Below are 27,486 nucleotides of genomic sequence, written 5' to 3'. Positions count from 1 at the left end.
AATAACTTTTGTATCTATATAATGCTTCTTGTTTCACAGAATCTGCAGCGACGCTAGCGTCAGAGCGGTCTGCTACAACGCTGGCTGCACCGCACCTCCCTCAACAACAGACGCAAGCTCAGCACTGGCCTCCTACGCTGGAACTTAGAGACTTCGACGTCTTGCACACTTCCACCATTCCACCCTTCCAGTTCTGGAACTCCGAGTTTCGTAACAAGCAGCCTGCCTATGTTCGCCTTAACTTCACGTTGCCTTGGGGTGCGAACTTCGCGGTTTACGGAAGGAGAAACGTAGCTCCCAGCGTTACGCAGTATGATTTCGTTGAATTCGTGAGAGGAGGACGCGTTGATCACAGACTTAAAAGAAAACGGAGAAGCGCTGAAGATCATAGATCTACCGATTCGCATAGCGTCAACAGAGCTTCTAGTCACTCGAACAAATCGACCAAGTCAGACATTTTAAGGAGCATTCTAGAAAGCTACGATGGAACTGATAGAATCCTTTCGGACGGTGACCGTAAAGGGCCGTTTTATTCCAGATCAGAGGACTTGACTAATTTCACCCCAAAAGAAGACGACGATCCAAAATACGCCATGATCGAGCCTAGACCAACAATAGATTTACAGTTTTCTATCGATCAACATATGATAGCTAAGAGATCCCCAATGCCGGAGAGTATGATGATGAATGTCAGCCTCCTGCAATACTTAGATACGGGACGATGGTTCCTTTCAGTCTACAATGACGAACTGCAACCTCACTACGTAGAACTAATTGTTTCGGAAGCGGAAGGTATCAGCAATTCCTGTCCAAACGATTGTTCCGGTCGTGGCTCCTGTTACCTCGGCAAATGCGATTGTATCGATGGATTTCAAGGAACCGATTGCTCCAAAAGTAAGTACATATAATTCGATACAGCTCTCGTTAATTCAAAAATAAAACACAGAGTAGAATGTTCAATATGGAGGGCAGTTCTTTTAAAGTCAATTGGATAACATTATTAGTTCCGAGTTTTAGTGTTAATCTCTGTTTGTACACAAAACCTGTCACTGAATATAAAACAACGGGGCCGCAATTCAATTAATGTGCTTCTCGCACCCTCGCCGGTCATTGATCGGTTTAGTGTTGCCAGATACGCGTTGTAAATTTCAATTTACCTAATTAACCCCACACGGACGCCCTTTAGCCCATTGTACAAAAAACCAACCTTCGGGGATGTCGCCCGGTGAAAATTGAATCCACCGAGAATACCTATATACGATACTTTTTTTCAGAACCGAGCGTATTTTGTTATTTACGCGATGAAATTAAATTTTCTACGATAAATTGCTTAGAACTTCCCAGCTTTACAGTAAAGCCAAAAATATTTTTTAATCGAACATTATTTACTGCTCAATTGTTTTCAAAATTGATTTGAATAATGCCTCGCTAAATTGTGAAAACGTACTACTTTAAAAATGGTGCTTCGATGTTTTTTAATGTACGTATATTTAAAATACTTAAATTGAATACGAAGCAAGACGTTTAGATACCTAGGCTGAATCGAATTTACATGAATATTTGATTCTATGTGATCTCGATCTGTTAAGTAGGCCCAATTTGTTTCCCCTACGTCACCCCCGGTGACGTAACATTTTTCCTTAATACAATGCGACAGTTGATTATTTACGCCATGCCGAATAGGAACCTTAGTCGTTAGGGCTGGCTGACAATGCGCTGTTAACACAAATTGTTATTACTTATAACAATGTTGTATGTTAAATCAACAACAAAAGCAACAATGCATCGTACACATGTCAGCTTATTGAAAGCCTACAATCGGATTCAAGATGTTATCATTTAGGCTTAAATTTACAAGTTTATTGTAGAGCGACAAACAAGAATACATAATCTCATTCACAATGTTGATATACAAACTTTGCTTCAGAAAATAACGAAAGATCTTTATTCATTGTTTTAGGGGTTAAACTTTTTACAGGCGTTTTTTTCTACCATACAATACATACACATTCTTCCCTCATGGTATACTTGTGTTTCCTTTTTAACGATTCGCCATTTAGAGTATACGTGTTATTTTGTTTGTATAATTTATTTACGAAGTAATGTATTCGCTTTTTGGAGAGGTAAAAACATGTTAATTACTGCCCGTTTCGTGTTTTACGCATTGCACTGAAAATTCAAACAGTAAATAAAAACTCATAAATGCTTTTTTTATCACGTTACAAATCGTTTCGAAAATTATAACAGGCACCCTACACCGTAAAATCACATGTTAATTTATACTTTAAATTAATTTATTACAAAAACTTGTTTTGAATAACATGTTTTTTCTAACAACTAAGGTTTGTATCCTATTACCAATTGTTGGTTCTGGATTCAATTCTTAATAAGGTCATGAAAACTTAAAATTCGTACCTTGGTTCTGTGTTGTATTTCAACCGTTGCAGCGAGTCTATTATATGTGCGAAAATAAACAGTTCGATTCTTATTTGGTGATACAAATAATATAATTTCGACCACAACATTCTACAATGTTAGATAAACACAATAATTATTATTACACTTATTTAAGTGATAAATAAATCACAGTCACGAAAAGAGTTCTATTCAATTATTGTGATTTTACCTAAAATCTAACCCAGAATCTCGTACGAGCGCTAGGCAAGAATCCTAATCATTACGCCACGGGACTCCCTTTATAAACAATTTTTTTTTCATACATTAAAGAAATCTTTACGTTCTTGGAATTTACCCAAATATTTTATTTTCGGCTACATCTTTTAATAACTGTAACTAACTGTTCTTGAAAATGATAATCAAGTTGTAGTAGAGTAAAGCTTAGTTGTTTTGTTACACATATTTATTTAACTAAATGTTATTAAATATTTGTATACAACCACTTACCGACTTTTCTATGTCTACCGGTTTCGAGACGTGCGTCTCTTCGTCAGGACACCAATTAAACGAGCATGCAAAACCCACTATACACCTTCGCCATAATTGTTGCACAAAAATATAAAACCAACACGACATGCATGTAAGTAAGCACATGCACTGACTAGGACAAACATGCACTATGTCATCATGCATATTTAATATTTAATAACATTTAGTCAAATGTTCGATTATAAAGTTGATGCTTTTAATAATGATAATACATATTTATTTCGTTACGTTTTATTTACGACGATTGACTACAGATATTTCATTAAATCCAAATTTAGGACTGCGATTGAGTAGGACTTGTTATGATATAAATATGTATTTATTATGAATAAAAGTAAAGTAAAACAAACTAACGTAATCGTTATTTGTGTTTTTGTTTCTTCTCCAGGTGTTTGCCCCGTGCTGTGCTCCGGTCACGGGCAGTACGGCGGGGGCCTATGCCACTGCTCCGAGGGCTGGAAGGGGCCCGAGTGTGACGTGCCAAAGGGCGACTGCCTACCGGCCGACTGCGGGGGCAAGGGGCGCTGCGTCGCGGGGGCGTGCGTTTGCAACCGAGGCTGGAAGGGCGAAGCCTGCGATCAACGTAAGTCGTACAAACGTAAATTTTATGTCCATTTTTTGCAATTTTATTAGCAATTTTGTTAATTTATAAAACTGATGAATGAGGAATTTCAGTCATTTAAAAAAAGAATTTATGTATTGTATTATCAGCGCTTTGATCTTTTAAAGTTTTGCAATTTAGAAATTGCTCCGCTTGTGACGTCACAAGTTCTCTACTGTTAGTTCTGCCGATTGGTGAATTGGCTTCCCGTTAACCGTAAATTTATCACAACGCTCTATTTATGTATTTATTTAATGCACAAAATACACAATTTTATCATAGAGCACAATTATATTGTTTTACGTCCCGACTTGTTAGAAAATTCCGTGTTAAGTCGGGACTCTTTTATATATAAATCAAAAACACTTATTAACATATTAAACAATCTACAAAATAATCAAAACAATATACAAAATAATGATTGAAAAATATAAATAATAAAAAGTTATACATGTCGAAAAATGGAATGCAGAAAAGTTATATAATAATACATGGCAACAATTAATAATTTATCTATCATTGGTGAGAAACTATGTCATAAATTTAAATGCTCTAATTTTTACCGCACATGAGAAAATATTTTTAAATCTTATTTCCCGTAGCGCTGAACTTCCTTGTTGGTAAAATTCAAAACAATTTTTTTATAATTTGTTTTCGCATAGTCAAATGTAAAGTAAATTTTAATAAAAAGGGTGAGAATTACTCGTAGGTATCATTAATATAATCTTAATACTTTTTGCTCGCAACGAATTTAAGAAAGTGTTGTTAAAAATATATACCATTTTTGTAATTATTTGTGCTCTTATCCTATACTGACCTATTATAGATCAGCATAGATAATAAATAAAGAAAACAAATAAAAAATTTACTGTACGCAATACTGACCACTCATTTTAAAAGTTCATTCTACAATATAATTATATCTTCCAAGCCCTTCGTTTTTTTTATTTTAATTTAAGAGAAACATTTTATTTACCTAGAAGAAATATGGCTAAATATCAATAAAATTACATCTGAAATAAAAATGATTTTATATGATTGATTACAACATGCTTTCATTCGTTTCACGGTTTTCAAATCCGGGTTTTTAAACAGATTTGAATTTAATCAACAAAACATATGTCGTCACTAAACGCATGCTTTGCTGTGGTTATGCCAATATTCATAAATATAAATGTGTACAGGATTTTCTTGTTAATCATGGTTTTCGCAAAACAGGTCAGTGTTACGAAAACAATTTTTAGGCTTATTACACAATGTGAGTTTTTTATGAAAATTCAAATAAATACGGAGAATCTCTTTGACAAGGAAGTCTAAAATTCTAGATCTATTTTTTACACAGATTTCTCAATAAAAATGCAATTATTAGAAAATTTTCAAATCTTCATTTTCAGGTTAAAAATGTATTAAAATGGTTACATAAAAATATCAAATACACGTAATGAGTACAAATATTTGGAAGTGTCCAAAAAATTATTAAATTATTTTTATATTGGAATGTAAAGGGGATAAAACAGTTAGGGAGGGGCTAGCTTTATAAACCAAAATTCAACGTCGCTGAAATGAAAAATAACCTTTTAAGTGAGCATTTACCTACAATTTTGATAAATAATCACTATATACTATACACAGTTTTTCAGGGCCAATACGCGAAACTTCAGAGGAACATTCCTCATGATAAGCTTTTAAAAAATCCTTCCAAAACGTCATTAATTTTTTTTTTTTTAAATGCCATTTCAAAATGGATTAAATCTTTAATTTCTCGCACAATCATCCCTTCCGCAAGAGGGGTAGGAGTGGGGTTTGTGGAGGGATTGTTTGTCCGAGAAATAACGGATTTACTACATTTTGAGATTACATTTTTTTTAAAAGACTTTTTGGAAAAAAACATCAGAATTTTTTTTAAAGCTTTCCATGAGGAATTTTTCTCTGAAGTTTCGCGGTCTGGCCCTGAAAAACTGTGTATAAGAGAACACACATCGAACCTATATCTTCCGAATCAGTGCAGTTGATTATGCATAACTTTTATAAAGTAGCCATTTCTGATTTATTCCAACGAATGTTCATTAAATGAAATGTAGAAAAATCCAAACGGAAATGGACAATTTGGTTTTGTATCACGTTTGACAAAAATAAATACTCCATTAAATTTCACGTTTTCCAGTCATGTGACGAAATTTCACGCTCATTAAAGTATATTAGAATAATACAAAGTTCACCCATGCGACTCAATTAATTTATATGCGCCATTTTACTTTATTTGGGAAATCTAGTTTTACGTCAGCTCCCAAATATTTCACTGCAAAATATGTTTACTCGGTGTTGTGAATTGTGAATATTGTTTGACTAAATCAAGTCTCTTCAAACATTGTTATGTTGTATTGTACGAAAACAAGAACAATATCCGAGGAGCCAACCCGTGTTGAGCGAAAATGTTTTTGTTTTACATAGGAAAAAAAAAATGAATATGATATAATACTTATTTATCATGTATTATTCGAAACAAAAATACCAAATAATCTTAAATTAAAAAATATCCTTGAATTCAAATACATAAAAAAAGATATGTTTTAATAAATCGTTAAATATTCAATTAACAGAAAAACAAAAACTGTGAATCAGATAAAAACTAACTTATACATTTTTGGCATTAGTATATACAAACTATTAAATAATTTAAATTAAAATATTTGAAAAAACAGTATGTCAATAATATCAATAATAACTTAGAGCAAAACTGTGAATTTAGTAGTAATTAACCTTTTATAGGACACCTAGAACAAAGTTGAATCGGGTTGTGGTCCAGTGCCTTGTGTTGCGGACTCATGGATCCGAGGTCCGTGGTTTGAACCCCACATTACTCCAACTTGATTTTTATTTTCTACAAGTTTGTTATTTACAACTCGTAGAAATTGGCCACCAAAATCGAAATATTTGGGTAAATGAAAAGAACACTGAAAATTATTTTTAATTTTAAAACGTGGTACATAAATATGTTGTATTTATTTTATACAATATTATAACGTACACTGATACATCAGCTTTTTTAAATGCAATAGGTTTTTTATCTTAAAAAAGGAATTCATTTTATTAGGTTTGGAGAAGGTAAATTTACACAAAACATAAGAGTTTATTATGTTTCTTAAATATCCATAATAATTTTAATTAAATTTATTATTGCGTACAGTAAATTTGATGATGCCAATCTTATTATTATGTAACTAACGCATTTATTTAATGAAATTATCGGTTTAAAAAGTTTTTAGTCCAATGTTTGCTTCGATGATTTCACTTTATTAAATTTACTCGAAAAAATCAGGAATCCTTTCCTGAGATAATTCTCGAATTCCGGACAAAATAAGGCCATTTTGGCAACATTAATTAAACCCTCCATCAAAACACATCAATCAACCGAACCCAAAATCAATCGCCAACTTTGAAAGAACGTAATGGAAAAACTACCAATCATCCTGCGAAGTTTTATTTTCGTTCCTACGTATTATTTCGTCTTGTTGACAGAGGAGGCTATTTAGTGGGGGAGCCGGAAAAGTATTACATACAGAACTGTTAACCAATTGCTGATCGCTGAGCCAATGGCTGGTACATATTTTTTCCTTCACTCCGTCTCCGGTCACGTGAAAAAGTAATTAGAACCGTTCACCCTAAACCTCTTGATAGCAATATCCGCTCTACCACTAATGTTTTCTATTTCGTTTGCTTTGTTTTTTGCCCAGAGGCTACACCTGATTTATTTAAAGGCTTCCAATTTGTAATTAGAATTTAAGGTGCATACCAGCCATTTACTACCGCGAAATGCCTACAAACTATCCGAAAACATGCGCACTAGAGCGTTATCTCATTAGACATTAGACCGTTAATTATTATATTTTGAGTTAATACTTGTTTCAATCCAATCGACAAAACAAGACGTTAAGAGTTCAGCTCGGCGAGTGCTTGACATTTAAAAGTTCAACCCTGTACAATTATTAAATCAAGTTATTTGTACTCACTTAACGTCAATACACGCTAAATGTCTGAAAACATGGCTACCCCGGAAACCGGAAATCTGTTGCCAGTTGCCACAACATAACAGCGCTATAATTTATTCGTTATTGTAAACACGTGATCACGTTAGCCTCTGACGTTGCAAAGCGGGTATTTTTTAAAAATACATTTTAGAAAAACTTCGCCGTAAAATTAAATGCTCTAATTTTTACCACACGTAAGGAAACATTATTTGATATCCGATAAAGAAGTTCAGTGCTACGGGAATTTGGATACAAAAAATGTTTTCTTACGCGCTGTAAAAAGTAGCATTAAATTGTCCGGCTGTTTCTTGTAAATGTGCAAAAAAATCAATAAAAAATATGACGACTTCACTAGTTCTTCCAAATCAACCAATGATAGTGTTGTGATAGATTTCCGGTGTACGAGAATCCAATTCACCAATCAGCAGAACTCACCGAAGAAAACTTGTGGCGTCACTGCGGAGTAATTTCGAAATTGCAAAAATAATCATGCAATACATAAAAATATTTTTTTAAACTTTTCTTTTATTAGTTTTTAGTTTTACGATTTCAGTAATTATGTATGTTCATTATTATATTTTTGTACCTTTTACTTTATTTTTATAAAAGTTTTTTCTTTTCTTATTCTTTAAATTTAAATTTATCTTGTTTCTATTTACTTTATTTTTAAAACTGCATATAAGTATATGTATGTATTTTTATTTTATTTGCAACTTCTAAGTGCCTAACATTTCTTAATTGTTAATTGCTTTTATTTTGATACCGATAATGTACTTAATCAATAGCTTACACCACTGTGGAAAATTTTTATTTACTGTTTTCACAATTTTCGTTTATATATATTCTTATTTTCTGTATACAATATAATATGTAAAAACTGTTGTTTTTTTCCCAAATAAAAATTAATTAATTAATTTAAAAACACCGAGCTTCCTCATTTCCCGTAGCACTGAACTTTTGGTGTAACGATTTTCTGATTCTCTCCAGCCGACTGTCCCGAGCCCGAGTGCACCGGCCACGGCACGTGCGTGGCGGGCAAGTGCTACTGCAAGGCGGGCTGGCGCGGCGAGGCGTGCGGGGAGGTGGACCGCCAGGTGTACCAGTGTCTCCCGGGCTGCTCGCAGCACGGCACCTACGACCTGGACAGCGGGAAGTGCGTCTGCGACAAGCACTGGACTGGCAGCGACTGCTCTCAAGGTAAGCGTGATCCTCTGATGCATTGCAACCTTTTCAGCGTCGAAAGACATCCCGGAGGCGCGACGCAGAAGCGTCGGTGAGGATCTAAGGCACGATGGCTTATCACGACGGGTAATTTTTATTTTTATTTCATTTATTAGGGATATCAACAGTAATACATGTAAAAAATATATAACAAATAAAATATACAGAGAATAAAACCAATGACAGATATTCACTGAAATACATTAAATACTCGTCCAATACATGCTAGTGTGTTTGTGTTAGTGTAAATGTGTGAGAGAATGGCTAAGTTGGTGTTATAATGGAATGAGGGTGGACATGTGTGTAAATATTATTACACAAGTGTCAAAAATATATCAAATATTAAGAATAAGAGATAAAATAAGATTTTATTATAGAAACTGAGTATAAGACAAAAAACTTTATTTTAAAACGCGCATTTTAAATGTTAATTTGTGGCAATCAAACGGATCAATAAGGATAATAAATGATAACAGGAATCAAAATGCCGTGATTCAAGTGAAAGTGAAAAAATACGCTAAGATCCCTAACGAAATCAACTATTTCAATTGTTGCGTGATTCAAAAAAATAAATTAATTAAAAGTCCATTTTGAACATATATTATAACGAAACAATCATATAGGTGTATTATGTATCGGAATCACTAACTTTGTGGGTATTCATGATAATTCAAATAAAACAACTTTGTTTTTAACAGCTTTTTGTATGTTTTATTACCGACCAATTTCGAAGCTTCACAAGGTAAAATTTAGTATTAACAAGGTTAAAAACAAACCTGTTTTATTTTAATAATTAAACTGTTAAACCTTTTTTGGTACAACTGGTTATTAACACATCTTTCTTTCCTCAGCGGCTTGTGGACTGGACTGCGGCGCGCACGGCGTGTGCACGTCCGGGCGGTGCCGGTGCGAGGCGGGCTGGGCGGGCACGCGGTGCGAGCAGCGCGCGTGCGACACGCGCTGCGCCGCGCACGGTCAGTGCAAGAATGGAACGTGCGTCTGCTCTCAAGGATGGAACGGAAAACACTGCACTCTACGTGAGTTAACCATTTTAAGACAATACTTTGAAAATGCGCGGTTTCGTGAAAAATTTACATTCACGTATTGGGCATCGATCTATTAATGGCATACCAATCGGGGAGTTTTTCATACATTTGTGTTAAATGAAGGTAAAATAATAAGTCTTACGCTTCGGGTGCTAGTCTAGGAACTATGAAATACTGAATTTAAAAATAATAAAAAAATTAAGAAATATTTGCGTTCTTATAATTTACGCAAATATTACATTTTGAGGGCCATTTTCAACGAGTTGTAAATAACTCACTATAAGAAAATTGGAATCGAGTTTGGGTAGAGTGGGATTCGTACCACGGACCTTTGATCCGTGATTCCGAGACACTAGCCACGGGACCACAACCCCGACATTGAAGGGTTCCAAAAGCCCAGTATCCACCTGGAAAGTTTTCCTAAGGAATTGTAACTTTATTCAGATTAATAAGGGAGAAGAAAGATGTATGGACGGAGGCAATACGTCGACCCCACCCCTCGGATCCCCTAAATGTATCTGTTTTTTGTTTATTTTTTTAATATAAAATACTGCAGCGTAAATACGTCCCTTTAAAATTAATATTTCCGAGTAATCCATGAGGCGAACATTTGTTTAGATATTTAATTTTCTGTGCCTGCATTATATTTAGATAACGCCTTCTTCAACGGCGGTTTCATCAGGGTTTTTTGTGCATAAATGTTATAAATTAATCGGGGTGTCCTTCAAACTGCAAAATGTCGTGAAAGGGTATGGGCTGGTATAGAATGGTCGGTGGAGGGGTGACACGGCTCCGGTTTGCCCGATCGGGCTTGGTTCTCCCGGTTTACTAACAAGCTAATGACCTAACATACCCTTTCACCGTCACAATTGGGAAAATTAGATTGATGATGACATACAAATTGATTATATGAACTAAGGTGCACCGACGGTAACACAGGCATTGAAAGCAGTTCATGTTAAATAAAAAAAACGCGTCTATTACAAACAATTTTCTGTTTAAAAGTAATTTTCCGTTCATTATAGCTTAAAATTAGGTTTTGCAATGTGCGTATCTGAAAAGAGGCCATAAAATCTCTAAAGAGGACAAGGGATAAATGGAGGCGGCTTTTAATGTATAAATGTTTGTTTGTCCTATAAATTTTCTTTTAAATGTCTTTAGATGTTGTCTAATGCCAATGTTGACCTCGAAAACTTAAAATATATTTGAATACATACATTTATCCATAAATTAACTGAAAAACATACCATTATATCGGTAACAAAACAAACTCACTTCAAATTACGCTTTATTGAATTATAGCTTACCTCTAACCGCAACTGACCACAAAGTTAAAGGTGATGTAATAACAATCAACAGGAAGCTGGTAATGCTTATTTCAGTTCGAGCATTATGTATCGTAACATAAAACGAAAACCAAACCAAAACCTGCATTTAAAAAAACATAAAAGAGTTTTGTAATGTCCAAATCAACAGATAGGAAAGAGCCTGAGAACTCTTTTTTTTAAGCCGACCAACAGGCTTATGAATTATGGCTATATATTCTAGACTAACACTTAATCTAAACAATCTTAAAGTCTCTTTAAATTTACAAAGGTATAATTATGGCATAATCTAGGCGGACATGGCAAGGGTATCATCGCGAGTCAGGAGTGACAACACCGCTTGCTTCTTGAATGCTTGGCTTTGCTGTTGAAACACATCGACAGTACCGTTTAATGAGATTTTGTTCATTGTTCCAAGGATCTTTGGCCGAGGGGAAAAGAATCCGATGTTGGTTTTATAATTTCCCACAGCAAATACAGCACTGATACGCAAGTTACGGTGAGGTTTATTAAAGTCCTTATATCAGTAAATAGTTCTTTTTAGAAACTACAGTCTAGTTTTAAAAATAATAAAAGTTAATTACTCAGATTGAAAAAAAAACATTTTAATTCTCAAATTAATCAATAAAATAATAAAGTCGTTTAAAAAAAGCTTGTTAGTCAAAAAAGTTATATTTTTAATCAATTTAATGTATATTTCGTCGTATGTTACAAGATAGTTCTTAAGCAAATAAATGGGTTGGTGAAAATAATTATTGTTTGTTTGTTAATTCAGATTTCTTTTTTTAACGTTTTTATATAAAACTACAAATGTTGCCATCATACTCGCTTATGTGAAACTACGTTTGTTTTATTATTTTATTTATGAACATATCATAAATGACAACAAACATACTATGTTTTTTTAAATAAATATTTTGAACTACAAAAAAAATAGATAACAGATAAATAAGTGCGAAGGTTTTCACCGTCACTGTTATCAATTTGTTTCTTTTTTGGGTGATACCGTGTCTGTTGGATTTGTTCTGACGTTTCGACTACCATTCCACTCAGTTTACCCTAAAAGGATGGCTCCTGCAATGGAAGCCGAAACGTCGCAACAAATCCAACATACACGGTATCACGCAAAAAAGAAACAAATAGATAACAGATAGATTAACAGAGTTTAGAAATTCGCATTTGTATGACCAAATAAAATGTCATTTTATTTATCTTCCAACTCCTTCCCTTCGTCCATTGTTTGATCAGGCGATTTACATTTTCTTGACACTTATTTCTTGAACGATTTACATACTGTACTTAGAAAATAGTTTCACGTGTTTTTCTACCGTCGGCGTCGAGGGGTTTACTCAAGCTGATTTTTACCAAACAATATCTATCAAAAATAAGGTTAATTATAAGTATTGCCATTGTTACTCGTGACTGTTTCTCAACCACCGAAACGAGCATCATACGAGCGACACTATCATTATTTAAATGAGTTTTAGAAGTTGTTTGACGAAGAGTCATCATAAATAACCGTACCTTGTGGTAGAATAGTTTTACAGTATTATGCACACATTGGGTACTTTCATCGTGGGCGCATTACCATACTAAGCAGAAAACAGGAAGTAGTGAAGTTATGCATCAAGTTTATCTGACACTATACTAAAGAGACGACGAAAGAACCGTTTAACATAATATTCTTGTTGATTGCGTTATTTCGTCACGAATCTTAATTTTATTTCATTTAAATAGATAACGATATATATTATGTTCGGGCTTAATTTTTTCATAATTTGATAATAGGTATGATCTGGGCCGTATTACAAACGCTACCTTCACCGGTACATACCGAGACGGTGTATTTAACTTTTATACTATCTGTACTTTCCTCGGTATGGCGAATTTTGATCTTCTACTGATATGTCGATACGTGTTTTCATTATGTCATCGCAGACGTCATATGATCGAATTCAACCAATAAATAGCGCGGAAACTTTACTCTGCGTTCCATGCTATGAAATTTAAGTATTCCTCTTTGGGATTTTAAATTTCAAACTTCTTTTAATGAATCTTAATTTAAGCAAAAAACCGTCGCTTGAACATGGTTTTTAAATAACATTTGACAATTACCGAGACGGTAAGTATAATTTTTTGACCGTCTCAATCTATCTACTTATTACAAACCCGACTCTATCGATAAATAGATACTTGCTTTTAGGTAGGTAGAAGAAAATGTGGAAAAAATATAAAAATTATAATTACTTATCATACTGGCAATATTTTTTACAACATCTCAAAGGTCACGTAATCTTACGCATGCGTTCTAATTACCCCTAGTTTTAAAATTGTATTATCTTTGTGAATTTTAAATTAGTAAAATCCAAAGCAATTTTTCTGTCACGTCAATTAGAATATTTTGAATATTTCGTGAATGATTTATGTTTTTTTAAGCATCAATTAACTTTAACGTCAAACGCGAAGATTTGAAAATTAATTTAGTCCTGTCATTTTTCGATATTTTTCTTTGGGGGAGCTTACAAAAATTCTTGTTCTTTTAACGTTCTTGTCAAAGAGAAAGTACACAGTTTCGTTCCAAAGGTCTTTGAGCGTGGTCAAAAGAGCATCGTGACTGCAACTGGATGTGCCTTATTGATACCTATTTAATTAAACACCCCCAGGGTGGATATTAATACACCGAGGGTGGGTGTTTTCCCCATTCCTCCCTTTCATCTCTCCCCGTTTTCTCCCTCTCTGTCTCTTAATGCCAAAGCCTCTAAACCGCAGCGTTCGCTTCAGCCTTCGCCGGCAAAGTATGAGTGAGATATTCCAAAGAACCGGGTGATTATAAAGGAAACATTATGCGAAAGAGTGCTTACTTTCATTACAAAACTTGCAGCGTGTGCAAACTAACATTTTGTTACAAAATGGTATGTTCTTTTTAATTTCCAAGTACTCCCTGTACTGTGTGCAGTTAAATGCCTTTTGAGTATTAAAAAAAAACATGTATTATTGAAATTTTTACGTTTTAATTTATTTTGTTTTGTTTTATGTATATTTCTCTACATTTAAAATCTTAAAATAAGACCGAATATTTACTAAATGTGAAAGTCTAGGCATTTACAGGGCTTATCACCTGTCGTTGGATGGTTTAAGTGGTCACATTACACACTTATGTAAACACTAAGATCTATATCTTCTATTGGGTGTATCCTAATCAATCTTCTAAACACGTCATGTCCCTTCTCTTCTCTCCATGAATACCAAATGGAGGTTCTCGCTACTATCCGTGGCCCTTTTTTTCTTGTCGGATATCTGGCGGCTTCCGAAAATAATTTCAAGGCTTCTTTAAGGTTTTGACATAATTTCGACGAATGATCATGTCCAATCAATTTAATCCCGGTAGGTAAAGAGTTATTCCCTCTTTATCTCAATTCAATAATGTACATATTATGATACTTCTAGATTTCGGCTTTAGACTTTCGGCACAAAGATACCAAGGCTACCTGATAACAGAGAGCTCATTCGGGCACTTTTTCAAGTTCGGCATTTAGCAAGTTTTCCTTATATTTTCGAGTATGATCAAAAGCAACTATACATGGGCACAGCCAAGGAGACTGAAGTCCTCGAGAGCCGTGTACGGTAGCAAGCTATCAATTAGAATGAAAAATATATATATGTTTATCAACCCATTCCACGCCCGTAGGTGCACAGGGGACTGCGTTCACTGCATGCAGCGTAATTCGATCATAAATTTCATAAAGGTTAGGTGATCAGTCCTACGCTTCAGGTCCCAGTCCGGAAACGATGTAATATTGCTCTTTAAAAAAACCTATTAAATGAAAATTCCACGTTCATTCTACCAGGAATCGAACCCAAGACCACAATAATAATGGCCGAACGCGCCTATCAACGAGGCAGACTTATATCCTCTCGATTTCCTTATTCAGTACTTTTACCTGAGAGCTGCTATCTAGTCGAAAACACTCGTCAAGGGTTCTGGTTCTATTTCACACACAGGACAGTGTTCTTTATCCGCCTGGACACAGATATTTAAAAGGCGTTTTTTATCTTCTAAATTTGATGCAGCAGAGACGAAAACCACTTTTAAGAAGGGAGTATGGAAGTCTAGGCATTTATATTATGACCTATCATTGGCTGGTTTGAGTGGCCATTTTACACACTGGGTAACATTTACCATTCAGCCTATGTTTAAACATCCACATTTCCTTAGCTCTTTCATTTGTTGTAAAAGAGCTGAAACCTTTATCATGTGGGTAAGATTCATCCGGTTGAACCAATTCACCTACTAGGCAACGCCTGAAAACAATTTTTTTTTTACTTCTTCTTTTACCAGTTAGCTAACTGAACAACGTTTTAAGTAGGTCAAAATATTTAATTCAGGCTGTCTGCAAACATTTGGACATACTCAAAATATTGTTTTTTATGTTCACTATTTTTTTTTAATAATAAATCTTCTCTATAATGCAAGCGCAAGTCTCGAGCCTGACCACGGGGAATATAATCGAAAATATATATTTACAGGAGGATTATTTTCAATTCCGTGTTTCTGGGACTTCAAAGGGAAGACTTTCTAAGTTATTACGAAGAGATCGATTAGTGAGATAGCGCAGTATCGCTTCTGACGTGAAATACGAAAAACTTTCATTTAAATATTCTAATTTCACCACTAATACTTTTTGGCGCTTCGTACATTTTGCTTCTTATACTTATGGGAAACTCTTTTCGAGAAATAAATAAGGAGGTCTAGGTATTTTCAGGGATTATGACTTGTCATTGGCTAGATTAAATGATCACTTTACCCAACTAAATTATAAATATGATATACACGGTTTTTTAGGGCCAAACAGCTATACTTTAGAGGAACATTCCTCGTGTTAAGCTTTAAAAAAATCCTTATAATTTTTTTTTCAAAAAGTAATTTAAAAAAAAAAAATATGAAATCTCAAAAGGTAGAAAACCTTTATTTCTCGAACATGAAGTCTCTTCACAAACCCCTACCTATCTCCTACCCAGCCGCTTTCCTTATCCGCGTCTGGTGCGTATCGCTTCGTTGGTCAAATACGTTTTTATCGCAATTTTTTTTTGTCAGGGAGGGGAAGGGGTTTGCGGAAAGGATGATTGTGCGAGAAATTAAAGATTTACTCCATTTTGATATGGTAAAAAAAATTTTAAAAAATTTAAATTTCGTTTTGGAAATTTTTTAAAAGAATATTTTTAAAGCTTACCATGAGTAATGTTTCTCTGAAGTTTTGCGGTCTGGCCCTGAGAAACCGTGTATATGAGAAACATTGATATTTTTTAGGTTTTGTTTAGCGAAAATAGGGTGTTTTCCGATTACTGTTATCTTAGTATTTCATACATATATATCTATCCACCTTTTGCTTTTATTTTTGTCTAAAGCAGAGTTCACACGAGGACAGTACAATAGACGAAACAATACTGTCCTGTTCCAGCTCCATTAACAGCCTCTACCCCGCAGGACGGCACAATTCGACCATAGTTCAAACGCGGAACGCTGCGAAAATGTGGGGGTATGCCATTGCCCTACGGAGGTAGCCCGCCCATCTATATCCATGTCAATGTCTTGGTTCATTGTCCTGTCTCCAAATTTTTCTTTATACTAGAACAATAGGAAGATGGGACAAGATAGTGTTGTCGTATCTTTGAGTGAACTATGCATTAGTCTTGAGTCTTTAGACTTATACTGATCCAATAATAGCTATGCAACTTTAAATAAGGTCAGTTAGAGGAGTGTCATACTTTTTTGTTATTAAAATTAAACGCTCTCCGTGACCATATTTTAAATACGACATCGTGAATATTTGTTTGTTATTATTTTATGTACAGATCCTTTTTTTATCAAAAACATCATGTTATTCATAATAATCTAAAAATATCTTCGGCTGTTCCTTTTTTCCCGTTACCTGGGGTAAGAGTATAATAGCAGTATTTCTCCATATATAATTATAATATAGACATAATCTTCTTGAATTCAAATAACTAGAGTAACCGCCGATTTAGTCATTTATATGAGAAAGAAAAAGAAAGCAAAATTACTTTCATTCTAATTCGGGGCAAGAGTGTCATATGCTCTCGATTCAGGGATATAGAACAATATTTTTTAAGGATTTAAAAAAGAATATTATACTTAAATTAAAAAATTCATAGTTTTGTTAGTAAATCTTTATTTTTACTATGAAATTTGATCAGTCTTCTTATTACGAAGAATGGGGGTCAGTGCTATATATGCTCTTGACGTCCCTGTGACTTGTGTAGATCTATCGTAACGGATCCCCGTAAATCAGTTCTCGCTCTCCAAACCCAGGTCTCCACCTACACCTGGAACGTTACTTTTGAATGGGAGCTCGATTTTGTCAAAACGACGTAATCCTTGACCAACTCCAATATTTCCTTCCGAGTTAACCAAACCTCTGTTATTTCCATTTTTCGACCGATTTTTACTATAGCTTTTGATATCACTGTGTTTCTGCGTAGTATTTCTGATTTTATGCCTTTTTTATACACTTGCGCCATTATCGTGGCTCTGGGAATATAGTATTGGAAAACGGCTCTCTAGCCACCGTGTTGACTATGTTTTTACCTCTCTTTTTGTTTCATCCAAACTTTCTCTTGAATATGAAACTCTCTCAATTTTTCTGACATATTTTCGCGCCATAATGCTAAAAATGGACGATATTAAATACTTAGGTAATAATATGAAAAACAGAAAATAACTGATGATTAAAATTAGAAATGAAAAAAAAAAAAAAAAAAAAAAAATCCTTGGGAATATTGTATGGCAAGATAATTATTCATAGTATGTTTTCAATTTAATAAAAAAAAAAAAAATAAAAATAAAAAGGTTTATGATTTCTCACTTGGGGTAAAAAGAACGTATGATTCTCTTACCCAAAGTTAGCCTTGCCCCACTTTGAAAAAATACTAACAAGATTTTAAATTATTAAATAAGTGCTAATTATGCATAATTATTATGTAAAAAATAATCTTACGTGCAGAACATTCAATAAATATTAAACTTACCAACCAAATAGTGTAGTACAATTTATTTTTATGCAGATTACAACTCTTTCACCCGCGTGTCTTCTCTCGTTATTTCCCTTTTAAAAAAATTAGAATGCAATCGATTCAACATTGTTTCGATTGACAACAATATATCTCTCTGAAAACTTTGTTAAAACGGACTGCGCAAAAAGGCCCTTAATTCTATAGATTTAGATAGATGAGCTTCTGTCCCTCTTGCCCTGTAGTTACTCCTACCCCACCTGACTTTATATCAAATAAACGCTCATCTGCAACTATGAAACTATTTATTGTTTTCTGTATTTAATTATAATTCATTAAAAAATCAACTTTGAATTTATTTATATGCCTATTCGAAATTACACGGCATATACGTATTAGCATAATATGGTACATTTCTGAAACCTTCAGGGACTTTTAAATCCAAGTGAATATACATAATATTTGTATGTGCATACTGTAAAAATAAGGATGCAAAATATTAAACTCGGGCAAAAAGCAAAAGAGAAACCACGTTACTAATCCTTTCAGCCGCGATACTAGTGTATGCAAATTCCCCTACATAGTTTTCTTTACAGTACATTTTATACCATCGCAACTTTAAATGGAAAGCCTTATACGTTTAATGACGTCTACCTTTCCTGCATTTTCAAGAAACTTTCAAGGGGCCCGTGTAGCGGAACAATCTCAAAATGTGAATATTAAAATACAAAATACACGAAACACTTAGTGTTTTTAGATTTATAACAATCGTCTTTTTTGTAATTTTGTTACGTCATTTTATAAAAGCGCCACTTTTTAAGTATTTTATAAAGAAAACTTCTAAATATTCAAAGAATGTTAAATACCTTGGTAAATTTGATAAAATGTAACGATACGGCGTTTTTTGCATTCTTACTCGTATGATTTACACAAATATTTCAATTTGTCAGAAGTGGGTAGGTAACTGAGCTTGAAAAATGAAAATAATGTATGATGGGTTTATGAGCCTCGAACCTTTGAAACGTAAGTCTAAGACACTACCATAGGACCACAACCAGGTGGTATGTATAAATATTGTAAGTAAATACAAACGCAAACACTTTACTTCATAACGGTTCAGAACCAATTATTAAAAAACCTGAAATTAGAAAGTAAATATATATTACTCGTCTTTTAAATATTAAAATAAAAAATAGGATGAATTACTTACCAAGATTTTCAGCAACAAATTTTAATGTTTTATCTTATTTCAAATTTCGTTATTCACGCGTATTGCAATCAAAAACATTTGTTGCATTAAAAATTATTAAATATTACGTAAAAATGCAATCATCTTAGTTTTTATGTTAAACAGAACACACATTTGTGTTTTTCTGACAGTAACTGCAGATTGTAGTTATCATATTTTATTAAAATTATTTGTTTGATTGGCTGAACTATAGACATTAAATGGATTGTAGAAGTATGTAAGAACCGTGGTTCAGTAATGAAGACAGAACACGGATATTGTTCCCGAGTACTTAAGCCCATCGCCAAAGAGTAACTTGGAAGTTTTCAACTTTCTAGCGATAAAACCAAGATAGCGATATCTTGCATGTTGGATTACGTTGAATGTGGTATCTCATTTATTTTGCATTAAGTTCCCGAGCTTTGGATTGAAAATCCGTGTCTCAAATTGCTTTTCCAAATTCGTTGGTTGGAATCGACGTTATTTATTCACTGTGTTTTTAATTAACAATTGTTTTCCAAGCAACTCCTTCTCGGAATCTCGGTCAAGTTGGAAAAATAACCAGAACTTTTGTTATACATATTATATCAAAGGGCAATTCAGCAAATAAAAACTGTTTATTTTGGATATTAAATAACTTCCAAATTTATGGTCCGATTCCAATATATAAGGTAACAATGCCACTTTTTTTTCGTTCTGCTCCAAATATGACAAATTTTCACTTTATTATTATTTACTAACAACTACAATTACGTTTCTTCCTTCTTTCTTACTTCCTTATTAACTGTGGAAAACGTTTGATGTGTAGGTAGGCCCGTGTACGTTTATCCTTTTAGTGTAATATTTTTAATGTCCGTTTAGAATGTATGTCAATTTGGTAATTTCGTTTCCTTTCTTTACCTGTGTTTGTGCCCCGCTCCCGTTATTTAAAAAATATTCAAGTTATCAATAATTAGAAAAACAATTAAAAATTTGAAATGCCTCCATGATTATCCGTACGTTGGCGTTGATAGAGTTTTCTAGAACTTGTTTTTATTTTTAGCTGGATGCGAAAACAGCTGTTCCCGCCACGGGCAATGCAGCTTGGAAGCAGGAGAATATTCCTGCGTCTGTTCCAGAGGCTGGGCTGGTAGTGATTGCTCCATTCCTCTTGAGATGGAGTGTGACGATAATGTCGATAACGACCATGGTAAGAAAGACCCAAATAATCTCAGATTCGATTAGATAACCAGATTTAGATTCTCATTTACGTTAATATCGTTGTAATGACAACAGACGGTACTGCCGACTGCTCGGATGCCGAATGTTGCTCAAGGGATTCGTGCAAGGAAAACATCATGTGTCTCGCCTCCAACGACCCCGCTGATGTTCTGCTTAGGAAGCAGCCACCGTCTGTCACGGCTTCCTTCTACCAGAGAGTCAAGTTCCTCATTGAGGAGAACTCTGTACAATCGTACGCGCACATGGATGATTACTCCGAAAGGTAGGTGATTCGTAATATTCAACTAGATATCCTTGTTCAATAGTGCTTTCGTTATATTATCCGACTTTGGATTGGTTTGTAGAGTTTCTCTACTTGTAATTTAATTTAGGTTTATAGTTATTGACTAACAGGTTAACTTTAACTAACAAACTAAATATATTAAACTGTATTATTTTATTAACGAAGAATGTCCATGTGTTTTTAAGTTTATTTTATACCATAATTTGAGTTATTTCCATTCATCTTTACGACATTACAATCGGTTGCCCCGTTTTTTTCTTTATAATTATCTGCATCAAATATTTGAACCAATCTAGTCGGAGAAAGGCAATGTTTCTCTTAGTCCAGTGTTTAATTTTAAGTGAAATCTAGGACTAGAGCTCTGTGCGGTTCTGACCCTAAAGGCCGCGACTGGTCCTCAACACCCTGTCTCTTCCTTTCTCCTCGCCCCTCCGCTCCCGGGTCTGTTGCGAACCTCACTTCATTTAGTGAATTACAACTCCTCGTGTTTCCTATCGGAAACTGCGATCCAACACTTTCCATGGATGCCCTCGGAGTTCCCAGAACTCCCTGATCCATGGACAGTGTCCCACACCAGCCTAACTAGAACAGTTTGTCTCAGACCCGAGATGTTTGTGTATTGTCTAATGTTATCCCTTGTGTGCGTCTTACCATTTTGTCTGTCTCACCTCTCTGTTTCACACACCACATTTTAAATGAAAAAGCATACACGCGTCTGTCCCTCTCTCTCACACCGGATGGAGAATGACGGGATTCGAGTCCTTAATGGAGAAAGAAATTACGCTTGCACGCACTTTCCGCTGTCAAAAGTTATTTTTTGTTACATTTGTTTCCCTGAGTTGTGTATTTTGTTTGTACCGTTTTATTATATTATGACTTAGTAAAGAGTTTCCGTTGAATTTAATCACAATAAGAGTTGGTCAGCTTGAATAGGTTGGGCAAATTGGTTTGGCTCGGGCCATGGCGGACACAAGCCAGTGGCGGACTGTCGCGTTCCTGAAGTGACTATACCATACCGTACTCTGCTAAACCGCGTTAGGTTACGAGATTATAAGAATATACACGTTCTCATAACGAGTTTTGTCATATCTTCCGTGTGATTATTTGTATTTGTGCCGTCCATAGTAATTTGCTACTTGTGTCTGTCATGAGCTTGTAACAGTAAAATATATTTTTCACCAATAATCCAGTAAGAACCTCCATCCCTTATATACTTTATTCACTTGTGTTTGTTTATTTTGTTTGAACATTTAATACATATGTACTAACGTGTGTTTTTTCATACCGGCTGTGTGTGTGTGAGTGCGAGTGAGGGTGAGTGTAGTGAGGAGTGGTGGAACAGGCTGTAGCTATATGTGTAGTAATCTGTCCTGTCTTTCTGTGCCCCCGTGCCGCCGTGTCCCCGTGCTACTCCTAGCGAGTTCTGGAATTCCTTTACACCGTGGTAAGTCGCCGCCAACCCCCCGTATCCGTTACGTCACGTCACGTCACGTCACGTTACGTTGCGTTACGACTATCTCTGTTTGTAATCGTCTATTATGTATGTGTTGCTATACCTCATTCTCATACCTTTATTTTCTACTCAACGCTACTTCCTCAGTGGCCCAGCTTCGTGTCCCCATTCCCTTTCGTTCGATGTATCTTTATTTATCTTATTTTGGTATGTGTATGTAAAAGTATGTGTATGTCTCGCATTAGCGTAATATTCGTAATACTAAATCTACTCGTTACCCCGCCCCGCCCCGCCCTTCTGTCCCTCCCTCTCTCCCCCCCCCCCTCCTCCGCCCGCCACGCACCCGCACCCGCACCCGCACCCGCTGCTCTGTGTACCGCGCACTCCCGCTCCGTACTCATCCATCATTATCTGTATCGCTCCATACCATCTGTCTTGTCCACTGCGCTTCGACTTGTGAGATACCTCAACCCGACACGTACACGCACACTCGCACACCGCGCACCCGCACACACCCGCGCGGCGCGGCGCGGCTCCCGCCCCCGCCCGCTCCCCGCAAACCGTGAAGCGGAAGCGTGATCGCCGATCAGAGATCGCCGACCGCCGATCGCCGACTCCGCCGACACCGGCGCCCCTCGCTCTCCAGCAGACCCCGCAGCTCCGACAGCGTCTCTGGAGGAGATCGCGCGCCGTGTTTGACTTTCATACTGCCTCTGCAGCTACATAATCTCTCATTCGGAACCGACGCAACGTCGTACCGTCAGTATGATTCAGAATAAATGTTCACGGTTACGGAACTTGATCGAAATAAATCGATGATAATAAATATAAAGTTGAAAAACAATTCTTCTGACAAGTGAGCAACGCAAATCGAGATAATTATATCTCCCAAGAATGTAACGTAGAACAATAAATTAATTGGAAGATATACGGTGATGAGAGTAGGGTGTATACTCGTTACTCCTTGTTACCCCTTGTTACCCCTTGTCTGCGTCTCATTGTTTATCTGTTACCTCCCCTCTCCTTCCCCCGCCCTACCATTTTGTGTTTCCTCCTCCCCAGGACCGCCTACCCCCTCCAGCCGACTAATTTCTTCTAAACTGTTTGCTGCATTGATCCCGTAGAGCTGAACGATTTCTCAAAAAACGACGTCTCTGTTTGCACTTTCAACGTTATCAAATTATTTAGTTTTAAGTCTTTTAAGTTATATCTCATGATCGAGTTCTGCTACATTATGCTATAAGCGTTTTCAGATTGGTGCTCATCTTTATTTCTATTTGAAGCCTACTATGAATATATATTTTTAAAATGCACAACAGTAGGCGGATGCCCAATTACAGTGGTAAATTACAGCAGACAACACCCAGGGTTGAGAAAATCTAATTGTTTTTTTTTTAAATACTAACTATTTGCACATTTTGGCAACGTATTTTTTCCTACACTAAAACTATTTATGTCATGACTAGTTTTTTTATTATTATTCAGTATTTTGTTGAAGATTTTTATTGATCTGGCAAAAAAAATGAGATGTGCGAAATTTTTAATTCGCCCTAATGACTATTTTTATAATCTAATTTGAAAAAAAATACGATCAACTGAGCCTATTGCAGGTTAAGTAAAACTGTTCAGATATTTTTAATTAACATGGATGTTTTGTCCATCAGTATAAGAGAATAAGTATTAAAAGGGCTTTTAGATTATACTGATTACAGAAATGTCATATAAGCAATAAAATTATAAAAACTAGTTTTTTTTTCATCTGCAATGAGCTCAATTTTAGTAACATTTTCGATCAAATTAGAAACATTATGTGCATTGGGCCATTTTAGTATTTTGTTCGTACTAAAAATACAATATTTCGTAATAACATTTATTTTTTTAAACTAAAAAATGTATGTATTCATAGTAGGCTCTCTGTAAATATGTATAATATCCATGTTTAATTCAGACACATTTCTGTATCATTATTTTGTCATTAGATATAAATATAGCAATCTCCATTGCCATAACTGATTTAGATTGTAACAGCAATGTAAAATATGCATTTATTTGTCCAAAGCATGAAATAAAAATCATGGCATACACCCCAGTTCTGCATGCATCATTTTGACATATATTCCATGCATCATATTGATTATTTTCAGAAATATATTACTGATTTTCATGTACACCATTAAAAGTAAAACATATTCGTTAACAACTAAAATTCTCAGTCATGGGTTAAACAAAATTTATATCATGTTTTCAGTACGTATGTGGTAAAAATTGTACCTAACAATTTAAAACAAAAAAAACTTGAACAAGTTGGTTTTATAAATACTAAATATTTTTATGAATTTTTTGAAACATTGGATTTCTTGTTTTCTTATTTTTTTTTCCTTGTTTATTTTTTTCTATTTATCACTTCTATTAGTATATTTTATTATTATGTAAGCCTACAGGAAATAATATAGTTACTATATTTTGCATATAATGTGGTTTTAACATGCTTTGTTGCTTGTTTGAATAAAGACTTTAATAATAATAAAAAATCTGCAATTGAGTAATTTAATTTTATCCACCGTAAGTTTTTTTATAAAGCAATGATTTCAGTATTTTAGAATATTTTCTGGCATCACATATCACGTATATTTTAAATTAACCATATAATATATTGATATCAAGCTATTGAGATAACTAATATAAAATATATTTTAAATGATTATGCGAGATTTCTAGAAATTAATATAAGTACCTTATTACTTGACGATAAATTTTCCTTGTGCATACACAAAGTGTACAATAATTATTACTTTTTTGTGTTTAACAGTTTAATTTCGGTCATTTGTAAAACAACAAATTAGTTTAAAGAAACAGTGTTTGAAAATCTCACGGTTTGATTTTATTTTCATACTTAATAAATCTTTGTCCGTCAAAACAGTGAGTCTTTATTTCTTTAAAACTCAAACAATATTGTTTTGGTTTTTAGGTATCATTTTTTCCATTATAATTTTCATTTCAATTTTATTTGTTCATATATATGTACAATACAAAATGGAATATCTTAATTCATACATATAGAAATAATTAAAATAATTTGGTAAAATTAGGTATATATAAAAAAAAACACATAAGTATACATAAATCCAGAGAATAGTATGTTAAAAAAGTAAGAGAATCTTGTAACGAAAACTCCCTCAGAGACGTGGAAAATGTCAATGTCTAAAGTAATATTGTTCAACATAGAGATAGCCCTTCCAACAGGCATAACCATTGGCAGGTTGGTCCTGTATATTGGAATGTGAAACAGTCTACGCTGACGCTGTCTAAGGAATATAAAAGCTAATGCTCCGCGTAATTTCAGGGTTGTCAATGATACCGCGCAACAATCGAAAGAAGTGCGTAGTTAAATACACATTCCTGCTGGTCTTCAAACTGCTGTAACCGAGCATACCCTGGAGTAACTCAGTAGGATAAAGCCACGGATAATATCATCATTCCCTTTCCGCACCTAATGGTGCATACGGCACTGCATTGGTACACCAATCGCAGCATATCTTGATCATTTTTGTTAATGGAGGTAAGGTGATCAGTCTTACGCTTCAGGTACCAGTCTAGGGACTATGAAATATTCTAGTGTGAAAACACGCAATTTTTACCCACATCCTATTAATACACCTAAATTAAACGTTTAAACAAACCTAATGATAATAAAACCTTAAAATTGTATCCAGGTATCTACCATTTTTCTAGGGATCATTGACCCGCGGGCAGTTTTTTTCGATTTGTTATTTGTTTACTTTTCGTGTTTGAAAAAACAACTGAACAAAAAACTAATACATTTCATCTGTTGCAAAGCTTAGCAATACAAAAAAAATATAATGGTGAGGGAATATTTTGACTACTTACAGCTTTATAAAGGAATGAATGTTGATTTTTGTAAAAGTTCTCGAAAGTAAATATAAGTTTTATTAGAAATTATTTCTTTGTGTCTCAAATTCGAGAATCGTTTCATTTTTGTAAATGTATTTTACTATTTTTACCCTAGTAAACGTTATATATTCAATTTTTAGCCAAAATAAAAACCCTTTCGTGAATAAAATAAGCAAACTTCTTTCAATATTTATTTTTTATCATTTGCTCCTTCTTATTTAATATTTTTACCTATAAAAAGTATTACTGCAAAACGATTCATTTGTGAATTTATTAATTCTGACATCTGAATGATTTTCGATTAATTTCCAAAGGTTTATAAAGCCTCAAAATGTTAAACTTACCAAATCCTTTCATAATCGCATTATAAAAATCTGGATTAACAAATTAATTTATTAGTGTTTGACATCGGCTTACAATAAATTCAAATCTGAAGTTGACGTTAAAAAATACATCAAATAGAATCCGGTACGTATTTATTTTTCAATTAAAAAACCAAATATTATGTTAAATTTCAAATAAAAGGTAAACCCCGTTATTTTTAAGTGTTATTTGAAATATAAGTAGATATCAACACGAATCCTGATTTTTATTACTGTTATTAATTAATATAGTTACACAAAATGATAAAGGTTTTTTTATCTATTACGATCTAATTTTATATATTTAGTTAATCTTAAAACTGTAACTTTCTAAAAAAGAGACTAGCTCTTGGGCTTGGCTTACACAATAGTTATTTATTAATCTGAAATTAGGTATGTCATTTCGAATAAAAATAATTATGAAAATAAAAATACAAAATAAAGAGAAAAACTGAATATAAAAATACAGTAATATAATGAGTTTTTCCACTGACATTTTTTGGTGGAACTGCATTTTAATTATAATAATAAAAATACTTTATAGTTTTATTTCACTTTTATTTATTAATTTTTTTATAAATAAAAGTGGAATACCCTTGTGAACGGGTACAGTATACAGTAAATACCCACTAACACCCAGTACGCCGCGTCTACTCTACAACCAAAGAGGGGCACAAGTTTACCCAAACACTTTTATTTATATTTTTTTTACCAGTGACCGGGTTTCGTCGTGACCGACATCGTCTGGACTGGATGTCAGTCACGACGAAACCCGGTCACTGGTAAAAAAAAAAAAAAAAATGATAAATAAAAGTGGAATAAAACTATAAA

The 27,486-nt window shown here is 34.2% G+C and overlaps 1 protein-coding gene across 2 annotated transcripts in view; it reads left to right on the top strand.

The window, feature by feature from the left end:
• The window catches only part of LOC148282467 (teneurin-a-like), a 142,429-nt gene that overhangs the window by 90,641 nt on the left and 24,302 nt on the right, over positions 1–27,486 (top strand). The window contains exons 4-10 of one of the 2 annotated variants that reach the window (XM_088225034.1): positions 40–894; positions 3,335–3,529; positions 8,563–8,772; positions 9,648–9,833; positions 20,467–20,613; positions 20,700–20,907; positions 22,346–22,372. In XM_088225034.1, coding sequence (XP_088081160.1) covers positions 40–894; positions 3,335–3,529; positions 8,563–8,772; positions 9,648–9,833; positions 20,467–20,613; positions 20,700–20,907; positions 22,346–22,372 — 1,828 coding nt within the window. The remainder of the gene's footprint in view (positions 1–39; positions 895–3,334; positions 3,530–8,562; positions 8,773–9,647; positions 9,834–20,466; positions 20,614–20,699; positions 20,908–22,345; positions 22,373–27,486) is intronic. The other variant, XM_088225035.1, reaches the window with a different exon arrangement.

This window comes from Micrasema longulum, unplaced genomic scaffold (genome assembly GCF_059751315.1).
Source record: "Micrasema longulum isolate JH-2025_06_02 unplaced genomic scaffold, ASM5975131v1 h1tg000324l, whole genome shotgun sequence".
Taxonomy (NCBI): domain Eukaryota; kingdom Metazoa; phylum Arthropoda; class Insecta; order Trichoptera; family Brachycentridae; genus Micrasema; species Micrasema longulum.
This window is presented reverse-complemented; position numbering and strand designations above follow the sequence as displayed.